The sequence below is a fragment of the Panthera uncia genome, chromosome E1 (genome assembly GCF_023721935.1).
Source record: "Panthera uncia isolate 11264 chromosome E1, Puncia_PCG_1.0, whole genome shotgun sequence".
Taxonomy (NCBI): domain Eukaryota; kingdom Metazoa; phylum Chordata; class Mammalia; order Carnivora; family Felidae; genus Panthera; species Panthera uncia.
In genome coordinates, this window is record NC_064814.1 from 18,595,183 (window position 1) to 18,606,488 (window position 11,306).

The 11,306-nt window shown below is 47.4% G+C and overlaps 1 protein-coding gene across 1 annotated transcript in view; it reads right to left on the reverse strand.

The window, feature by feature from the left end:
• Nucleotides 1-11,306, reverse strand: part of PRKCA (protein kinase C alpha) — a 424,558-nt gene that overhangs the window by 26,400 nt on the left and 386,852 nt on the right. Inside the window, exon 14 of the mRNA XM_049637684.1 lies at nt 3,523-3,603. Within this exon, the coding sequence (XP_049493641.1) occupies nt 3,523-3,603 (81 nt within the window). The remainder of the gene's footprint in view (nt 1-3,522; nt 3,604-11,306) is intronic.

Consider the following 11,306-nt stretch of genomic DNA (forward strand, 5'->3'; position numbering starts at 1 on the left):
TGACCCAGCGGTGCCCTGCTTAGCAATTTGCAATTTGTGAATTTTAGACAGACAGGTGAGGGATGACGGTTTACTCTTTTCCAAAATGGTTTCTAAATCATGTCCTAGTTCTGCGGTTGATGGGGCCCTGCCATGTTTGTTTACAGGTCACTGATGACCAGTGGTGGGGTGGGAGAGCACCCAAGGACAAGGCAGGCTGAAGTTGGGGGATCAAGTACCCATTACCGGTATATTAGGAACAAAGACAAACCATAAAGAAGCCTGGTGGAGGGGATCTAAAGAGGAGAGGGCTGGTCCCTTTATGATGAAGCCCGGTGACCGCGTGAAGCTAGGATATGCTCATTACAGTGCTGGGTAAATACTGTTTATGCCTGAAAGTAATCATATTTATCAAGCAATCCAGGAACTGAAGAAAGACTCAGGCTGTTTATGTTTAACTGCCCCCTTGGCTGCTGACAATAAACATAGCAAATGAGGAGAAAATTGCAATAAACTATCTTTTCTGCTCATCTCTGGCCCTCTGTGATGAAAGGGGACAAATTTAGACCACAACCCCATCAACAGCTTTATAATTAATCTCACTTTTCAACAACAGCATCTATACCCTCTGCTGGGCCTGGAGGCTCCTGCTGCTTTGGGGGGCTCTGGGTAATGAAGGCACAGAGGCTTCATTATCCTTTCTGGGCTGAGTCACAGCCCAGAAATGCATTTAAATTTGCACTGAGTCACAGGGAAGACTAAGAAGTGGGTTTCTGAAATGAAAACACTGTGTTTGGGGCAGGCGCGGTGTGCATTCAGGGGAACAATGGCTGAGTCTGCCATTGTGACTGAATGTGGGCTGCTTTTAAGACACCCCATTTAAAGAGTGTCACCATTTTCAACAGAGATAATGAAAACTTGAAGGAATCCTATCAGGCAGGCTAATGGAGTCTGAGAAGCAGGTTGGGTAACAGCAAAAATGTGCCAGAATGTTTATGGAAACACTGAGCATGGGGAGGGCATCTTCGAGGGCCTCAGGGACAATCCCCAAGTGACGCAGGGTGTTAAAATGCACCCCCAAGGGGACTCCCCTGCAGGAGGGCAGCATTCCTGAGCTCTCCTCTAGGGAGTGAAGTACCCCCCCCCCCCCAGCTTGGCGAGGAAGGAAGATGGGGGTGAGAGTGTGGCCTGGTGTGTGTGTCCTCGGAGGGGAGGGGGGATGCGGCGGGGAGGGGGGATGCGGGACTTTGCTGCAGGCCAGGCTCCTGCTGGCCAATCAAGAGTCAGCTCATTTGATCTCTTGTGCAGCGCCCTTGGAAACAAATCCCATTTCTACCCACCCAATCTCTTTTGTTGACATATGCAAATGGCACTCAGTGAAAACAGCATTTGTTTCTGGACTCAAGAGTCGGAGCATTCAAGTGGGACTGAGAAGGGGAACTCAGCTTTTTGTGCCTTCTTGAACAGCAGGACTCTGGGGGCGGGCGATCATTCAAATTTTATTGTCAGAATTCTAAAGAGGGGAAATTAACTCAAGGGGCAGGCCCCTTGCTGTTGTCTCACTGATGGTGGTTCTGGATAACCTGTTTTTCTGTGCTTAAAAAAATGGGGGGTATTTGGCCTGAGATGAATATTTTTATTGGGGTTAAAAGCCTAAATAATCACAAACCATTTTACTAGCAATCAAGTCTTAACATCACTTCTCCGTTAACGACCAAATGCAGGCTAATGCCCTGAATCTTTTAATACCCAAGAGGCTACTTTAGATCCAAAAGATGTAAGACAAGGGTCACCAATGGCGTCCCACCCCAGAGGGAAAGCCAAAGGTCTGTGATGACTTTCATACTCTTAAGACCTGGGCTTCCCTTCCCTCGCAGACCTCAGTTCCCAATCCCTCTCTAGGCTACTTTGCTCTGGACACACTGGTGGTTTCCTGTCCTTTTTTTAAAACATGGCCACACACTTCCACCCCAGGGCCTTTGCACTTGCTGTTTCTGTCTCCTGGAATGCTTTTACTGCACATATGCACATGGGCATTCTTTTACTTTTTTCTGGTCCTCACTTTAGCTACACATGAGGCCCTCCTTGGCCATCAATAAAATTTCCATCTCCTCCAGCACTACATCTTCTTTTCCTGCTTTGTTACTTTTCCTCTTAGCTTATCACTATTCTGTATTTTCCTTATTTAGCCCGTCTACTGTCTCTAGACTGGGGGCCTCATGAAGGTAAGGGTTCTTGTCTGTTCTGCTTACAGTGATAACCATGCACACAGTACACATTCAAGTATATGCTGAATGAATCCACAAATGAGTCAATGGATGTCAAATGCCAGAAAGGGTGATTCCCCCCACCCCCTAGCCTCATCCCAAGGAACAAAGATTCAAAGATTTCCTTGGGCGTAGCTCAGCTGCCCACCATGGGCATTTCTTTCCATTTTCTCTAAGGCTTTTGGCTATGGAAGGTCAGACTCCCAGACATCAGGACTTGAGTGCTGGGAATTATAAAAAGCTGCCCAGGGCAGAGTTGTTTTTAGGTAAAACGACAGAGATCTGGTGGATAGATGCTCACCCGACCTGCTTCCCCTCGCTGAGCTCACAGGTACACACATTCTGCTTCCCAGCCCTTTGCGTCTGGGCCAGCAGGCTGCAGGAAGGACAGAGGTGCACCACGCCTCCAGGCCTGTCCCCTGAAACATTCTGTGCAACTTCCCTTCTCTCTGTCTTCACTGGCCAGTTGAGTAAGGAGGGGGTCACTGAAGGAATGTAAGCCCCTAAAAGACGGCAGGGCCAGTGAATGAAAGAAGCCTGCCCTCGAATGACCATGTGGATAATGTAAGATAAATCCGTGTCGTGTGTTAGACTGCGGAGACTTGGGGTTGCTCGTTAACGTGGCCAGTGCGATTTGCCCCGACGACGCAGATATTAAGGCCATCTATTACAGAGCGCCAGCCTAGGCAGTAATCCCCCCGCTTATCTGACCTACGTGGCCTCCCTCAGAGAAACCTAATCTGTCTTTTTTGTAACTGGAGGTTCAGCCTCCATGGACTTTTGTGAAAATGACAATGAACTGCCGAGAGTTAGATACGGAGAGATGGGAAGGAGCTATTAAAACTATTCTTCAAGTTTTACTGTCTTCTTCCTTTGATAACAATCGCGATGATACACAGTGGGCAGCTGCTGGGGTAATGTGTGCAGACAAATGTGCAGGGACCCATAACCTAACCCGGTGTTGAGATTCTGAAAACCTACAGAGGCCACTCTCGTCCTCCACGGGGCTTTTGTGTACAATATGAAAGCTACGTTGTCTGGGCCCCAGGTTGCAGCTTTCAGTGTGGGGTTTTTATGACCAGGAGATGAATGCTGTGCCTACTGAATATAACCCCCTTTCAAGGCGGGGTGGGGTGGGGGTGGATTTCTCCCTCTTTCACCTGGGTTGGGGAAGTCAGACCAGCAGCAGCCAGGTCCTGCTAATGTGGCCCAAACCGAGCTGAAAGACTCCCGTTATCCAGCAATAAACAAGCATGAAAACGTAGCAGCCCGTTACCTGCCCGGCTAGCATTTCATATAATAGGACGCCATAGGCCCACCAGTCCACGGATTTCCCATACGGCTGATAAGCGATTATCTGTGGGAAAACACAAACATCGATTACAATTATTGGCGATCAAAAAGCCTGTGTTAGAACAGATACGTCAAGCACGTAGAGCTTTCTGCACTAAGCGGGGAGGGCCCTGCAAATCAGACACACCAGGAACCACCACCCAGGAATTCACTGCCCAAAACCTGTTCGGGAACAGCTCCTCTGAATCCACCCGGAGAAACTACACAGCGCTGTCTGAAGGTTTAATTATCCTCATTGGTGAAAAATATTTGGACAGTGAGGTGGATTTAATTTTCGGAAAAAGCCAGAGGCCATTAGACCCAGGGTCTGGTAAATAAGATAATCAAGCTATGTAACAGAATTTTGCTAAAAGTCACAAAGATGATGGCGGTGATAATGTATCTGAAGTTTTTCACAACATTTTTAAAGAGATACAAAATGATCAAATGTAATACTTGAACCTTGTCTGAATCTTGATTCAAACCAAACCAACTGTAAGAAAAAATCAGGAACACTGAAACATGGTCTTGATGATATTAAGAAATTATCACTGATTTTGTTAGGTGGAAAAATGGTATGATGATTAGTTAAAAAGTGTCCTTTGTGTGTATATGTATATATATAAACCACATCTTCTTTATACATTCATCAGCTGATGGACATTTGGGCTCTTTCCATAGTTTGGCTATCGTTGATAGTATACAATGGAATATTACTTGGTGATCACAAAGAATGAAATCTTGCCATTTACAACAACGTGGATGGAACTAGAGTGTATTATGCTAAGCGAAATAAGTCAGAGATAAATATATGATTTCACTCATATGTGGAATTTAAGAAACAAAACAGGGGGCGCCTGGGTGGCTCAGTCGGTTTTGCACCTGACTTCGGCTCAGGTCATGATCTCATGGTTCCTGGGTTCAAACCTCACATCGGGCTCTGTGCTGACAGCTCGGAGCCTGGAGCCTGCTTCGGATTCTGTGTCTCCCTCTCTCTCTGCCCCTCCCCCACCCATGCTCTGTTTCTCTCTCTCAAAAATGAATAACCGTTAAAAAAAAAAAAAAGAAACAGATGAACATAGGGGGAGGAAAGGAAAAATAAGATAAAAACAAGGAAAATAAAAGATAAAAATAAGATAAATAAAAATAAAACAAGAGAGGGAGCCAAATTATAAGAGATTCTTAAATACGGAGAAAAAAACCCCTGAGGGTTGCTGGAGGGGAGGTGGGTAGGGTCATGGGCATTAATAAGGGCACCTGTTGGGATGACAGGGTGTTGCATGTCAGTGATGAATTACTAAATTTTACTCCTGAAACCATTATTACGCTCTACATGAACCAACTTGGATTTAAATAAATTTTTTTTTTAAAAGATTAACTCAAAAGAAGTGTCCTTTTTGGTTAGAAATGTGTGTATTTATGAGTGAAATGCATGAGAGATGAAGTATTTATGGGTGAAATGACATGATATCTTAGATTTGTTTTACTTTTTAATTTTTTAATGTTTATTTATTTTTGACAGAGAGAGAGAGAGAGAGAGAGAGAGCGAGAGCGAGAGACAGAGCGCGAGAGGGGCAGGGGCAGAGAGAGAGGGAGACACAGAATCCGAAGCAGGTTCCAGGCTCTGAGCTGTCAGTACAGAGCCCGAAGGGGGGCTCGAACTCACAGAGTGTGAGATCATGACCTGAGCCGAAGTTGGACGCTCAACCCACTGAGCCACCCAGGCGCCCCAGATTTGTTTTAAATACTTAAGCAAGATAAGTGGAAAAGGATCAGAGTAGATGAAATGAGATGCCCAAAATGCAGGCAGCTGGTGAGGAGCGGGGTGATAGCTCGCAGAGACCTGTCCCCCGACTGCTCCCTCCATCTTTGTGGCTCTCAGAAGTACGAGAATAATCCCACGACCTGCCCTCATGGAAGAGGGTAACACTGATTTGAATTTCTAGTTCACAGGCTATTAAAACACTGGTATAGTTGCCTAAGGCACACAATCCCTGCCCCCTCCCTCCACCATGGATCACGCCCCAGGATTCCAGGTGAAGACGTCCCAACAGGTACTCAGCAAGACCATTCTGCCATTTTGCATATGCATTTGCCTTTGAAACGTTCCAGGATATTTTTTTTAATGGCCCATGATGTCTAATGAAATGTCCTGGGACATAAACCTTCTGTGTGTTTCTTCCTCTCTATGTCTTTAATGTATTACCAATATTTCTCCCTGTAGAACGAGAAATACAAGCTCTTGTGGCTTGCCTCAGTGTGGGCGGCAACTGCGGGACACGCGCTTGGATCTGGCAGCTTTAGAGCTCATTTCCTTGACAAGAAAATGATAACCAGAGGAACCTATGAGGGGGCCTTCTTTTCTTTTTTAAACTCCATTTGTTCTTTTTTGAAAACTTGGAAATTGCACGCATACAGGGTATAAAAAGCCCTACTAAAATGAGCTGCTACACGTTACCTGATGACGGACATTGACGCCTGTCATTCTGGTTCCAAGACAGGAAATAACTGGATCAACGCTTGTCTTGACCAAGTAGAACAACAAGAGAAATGCTCTTTGGGAGAGCAAAGACATACATTTGCTAAGCACCTCCTATGTATCAGATGCTCTAGGAACACTCTGGCGAACCCAATGCGGCAGAAATGATATTCTTCCCGTTTTATAGGTGAGAAAGCTGATGTGGCCAAAAGTTTAAGAGACTTGCCCAAAGCCAATCAGTTCGTAAGTGGTGCCCTGAATATTGACATTTTGTTTTAAAAATACAGTTTATGGCTTTCAAATATATGTAATCACGCATACTGAGACCACATAAAATATTAATCAAAGGGCTTCAAGGATTAAAGAGGTTTAAAATCACTGGTTTTAGTAGCTGTACCTCTAACATTTCAAAAGCACTTGAATAAAATTTGTTCTTGCAACTGTATGAAAACCAGTCCCGGAAATCTATTTTCATGAATCAGTGTTTTAGTTACTCTGTTTCTAACACAGGCAGAGCGGAGGCACCGTGTTGCTGTGGGAATTAATCAAGCTGCAGAATGGTGGGGGCTGAGTGAGGGAGGTCACGGCGTATTTCATATCCTCTCGTCTACAAATATCTGAGCAATGTGACCAACCAGAGTCCTCTCCTGGGTGGCACCAAATGTCACCTGAGTTTGGAAAGCTGTCAGAGGTCATGGGTACGGAAACCCCGTTTTTGGCCAGAATGATTCACAAATTCTGAAAGCCAGGCCCCTGAAGGGTTTTGTTTTGTTTTGTTTTGTTTCTTGACTCTTATTATCAACTTTGGTTCCACTTGCTTTTTATTTTCTGTTTCCACAGCATTAAACTCTCATGACTCCTGCTGATAACACCCTCTCCTTCCTCCAAGGCTTACCAAAGCAGAACGTCAAGTGCCAGTGGCTCGTTTTTCTCGGCGATGGCACTTGGCAGTCTCTGGAGCCCGCCAGCTCCGCAACTGGGGCCAAGATGACAAAGTCATGCTGAATACTGCAGTGCCTTCAGCTGTAATAACAGGCTGGGATTTGGAACTCAGCGGGAATTCTTCTCGGGGCAGCTCACAGTGTTATCAGCCCTGACTTGTGCGCTCGATGAGACGCGAAGGTCCGGAGAGCTAAGTTACAAGGTACAGTGGTGCAACCTTACCATCGCAAATTCATTTTTATTTTATTTTTTTAAGGTTTTTTTTTTTTTATATTTTTTAGAGAGAGAGAGAGAGAGGGAGAGAGAGGGAGAGAGAGGGAGAGAGAGGGAGAGAGAGGGAGAGAGAGGGAGGGAGAGGGAGAGAGAGAATAAGCAGGGGAGGGGCAGAGAGAGAGGGAGACGCAGAATCTGAAGCAGGCTCCAGGCTCCGAGCTGTCAGCACAGAGCCCGACGCGGGGCTCGAACTCACGGACCGCGAGATCGTGACCTGAGCCGAAGTCGGACGCTTAACCGACTGAGCCACCCAGGCGCCCTGCAAATTCATTTGTAGAATGAAACATGCTTTTCCCCTCAATGATGAGCTGCTATTAATAAATACCTCCGATTATCCAAAATCTCACTGCCAAAGGGAAATGGTGTTAGGGAGCCCCATTTGGAGATAAACATTTAGATACACATGATGTAGGATGTTGGCTGCCCTGCCTGTGAGCTGTCTACACCTGTGCTGTGTGGTACAGTAGCCACGAGCCACAGTGGCTCCTGAGCATTCAGTGGCTTAGTGCAAACTCGGGTGCTCTAGGTGCAAAATACACACCAGATTCTGAATACTTGGGACCAAAACCGTAAAATATCTCATTAGTATTTTGGAGATATTGGGTTAAATAAAATATGCCAGACTTAATTTCACCTGCTTCTTTTTTCACTTTTAAAACTGCGGATGCTAGGGGGCGCCTGGCTGGCTCAGTCAGTAGAGCATGGGCCTCTTGATCTTGGGGTCGTGAGTTTGAGCCCCATATTGGGTGTAGAGCTTACTTACATCTATCTATCTATCTATCTATCTATCTATCTATCTATCTATCTTTAGAAAAAACAAAACAAGAATCTGGCTGCTACATGCAGTTTGGCTTGCATTTTATTTCTTTTTTTTTGCATTTTATTTCTACTGGATGATGCTGGTCTACACCCTCTCACAGGCTCCTACAACCCACTCTAGTTCCTGGGCTCTTATTGGCCCAGGGAGTCAGCTTTGGGTTGAGCACCAGGCTCAGAGACCACAGAATGGATGGTGAGGCTCTCTTGTTTCTGTCCCCACTGTGGATGGGAGCAGGTGTCTCTGGGATGTGTGGGCCAATGGAGGCTTGCGGCCAAGCCCTGCAGGGGGGCGGGGGAGGGGGGGGCTGAGATGGCAATTTGGTTCCCACAGCAGAGAACCTCACAAAAGAGAGGCTGACTTGGCAGATCTCCCTTTGGCACATGGAGGGTGGCCTTTAGCTTCAACGACAGACCCCCAACAGGGCCACTGACATTCAGCTTTACTGCTATTTGTCATTACGATCATTTTCCTTACACTTACATGAGCCAATTGCCTGGGGGAGATGTCAGGATGTTTCAAATGGCTGCCTGTCTTGTAAAAGTAAGATATGAATGATCTTTCTTCCAGGCCGGGCACAGGACCAGGAATGAGGGGGACGGCGGGGGGGGGGGGGGTGGCTTCTCATCTCTGACCAGGCCAAAGGCCACAGTTGCTGGAAGGACATTGCTCGGAAACCACCCACCTTCCACCCTCTGCCAGGGCTGCGTACTCAAAGGCCTCTCAAAGAGGAGGGGGGGGGCTTCAGAAGCTTTTGGGGGGGCAGCATGGTGAGGTTCCCGACGCTGCTGGCGATAGCAACCAAGACTGTAGGCAACGTCACCATCGTGGTACTCGCTGTGCGCCAGGCTCTTTAGCCCGTTGGTGCGTTTAGCCCTTTTGAGACTTTCAGGAGACTTTTCCTCACCATTTCAAAGGTGAGGAAGTGAGGTTAAGGAGCTTGCCCAAGGATAGATACACAGCAAGTAAGCCGCATCGCCAGGATTTGAACTCTGGTTCTCCAGACTCGGCATCCACACGTCTGACCTTTCTTCCAAACTGAAGAGCAGCCCATGACCCAGTGTGGTTCCCTAGACGGCTATGGCGGGAACTGACCCAAAAAGGGGTTCAAATGCTGAACAGGATCACAGCTGCCAAGATGGCCATTTGGCTCAGGAACTCTAGCCCTGGAGGCCTGGTCTTAATGGGACCCATGAGATCGCCATGTGTGTGAAGAGTCACTCTCCTGTTCCTGATTGTACCCTGACTGGACTCGACTCCTCATTTTCACACCGTGTTTACTCGCCAACCCTCCCGAACCCGCTCTGATCAGCGGCCTGACCACAGAAGGCTCTCTCCAGGCTGCCATTATAAAATAGCACTGGCCTTTATGCATAAAACATGCTTGAGGCCTTTTACCGCCTCAGGGCAACAAAAAATATCTCTTCCTCTTATTAAAAAATAAAAATATTTCAGGGGTGTCTGGGTGGCTACGTTCATTGAGTGTCTCTTGGTTTTGGCTCAGATCACGATCTCACGGTTTGTGGGGTGGAGCCCCGTGTCAGGCTCTGCAATGAGAGCAAAGAGCCCGCTTGGGATTCTCTCTCTCCCTCTCTCTCTGCCCCTCCCTTGCCTTGTATGCTCTCTCTCTCAAAATAAATAAACAAACGTTAAAAAAATAAAAATATTTTAATTTTTTAAATATTTATTTATTTGAGAGAGAGAGCGCGCGCGCGTGCATGAGTGGGGGAGAGAAAGAGGGAGGGAGACACAGAATCCAAAGCAGGGTCCAGGCTCTGAGCTGTCAATACAGAGCCTGATGTGGGGACTGAACTCCCAAACTGTGAGATCATGACCTGAGCCAAAGTTGGACACCCGACTGACTGAGCCACTCAGGCACCCCTAAAAATATTTTGATGAAAAAATTATGGTTGTTTCGAAAAACATTGTAAGTTCCCAAGGGCAGATCATGGAACACAAGAGGCCCTCTTTATGTACATGGTGGAAAACAGCAATGTGTCAAAACAGTCGGGGGAAAAAAGATCAGCTGGAGTGTCTTCTGGGTGTTCTGTCCCGACAGCTGGGACCGTGAGTTCCCGAACCGTCTCCTCCACTCCCTCCTCTGGGGCCCACAGACCCAGGCCACGCCTCTCCTGGAGCCTTGGCCACATCTTGCTGAGACTGCTTCTCTGCCCCCACTCAACCCCTAGAGGCCTCCCCAGCAGGGGCTGGGCTGCCCTCCTGCGCAATGGGACCCCGCCCAGCATCACGAAACCACCCTGGAAGCTTGTGCTGGAGAAACAAGTCGATCTAATCCAAGCCCAAACTGTGGGCACCACTGACCTTTTAAGCGCAAAATCCAAAGTGCCTGTAGGAGTGCTGGGTTGCTAAGGCTGCAGGGAGCCTTTGAGGTGCTTTGCAAAAGTGTCCTCAGGGTTCTGAAAAGGAACCTGAGGTTCAGAGTAGCTAAGTGGCTTGCTTGAAGGTCACTGGGCTGGTTAGCGACACTGTCTCCTGACTGTGTCCCCTTCCTACAGCACCAGGCTTGGGCCAGAGCATGAGAAACAGAAAAGCTTCATGGTGAGTGAGGGTGAGGCAGCCGTTCCCCGCCCCTGCCCCCCACCGCCAGCCAAGGGGCTTCCCAGTCAAACACCTTCTGGGAGGCACGTCCAAGCCCAGACTGCCAACAGCCACTGCACAGGAAGCACACCGTGAGGAGAACGCTCTGAACCTGACTTCTGGGGACCAGCTCTGCCATGTGGGAGCTGTGTGACCTTGAACAAGTTGCTTAGCCTCTCTGAGTTTCCATTGCCTCAGCTGTGATATTGGAAATCGGGCACCTACCGGGTCAGAACGCGGTAGGGGATAAAACAGCCTTTTGTATAATAGACTGTGTTTACTGCAGGTGAGTTGAATGTATTATATGGCTCCATAATGCCTTAACATCGGAAATAAGAAATGGCTCCCGGGTATGGCAGGCAGGCGAAAATGAAATCAAGGCAATAAACGGAACCCGGCTCACAGGAGGACAAAGGAAACATTCTGCTGTCAGAGATTATATGCGTACTATGCATTAAACACCCCTAAATGATTGCTGGCACCTGGCAATTCTCATCAACACCGAACCTTCCATTCACTCTATCTGCAAATATTAGCTTCCTATGTGCCGGACATTGCTCTAGGCATGGGGTACATAAACAAATAAAACAGATTTTAAAAGCCCCTTCTCGTGCAATTA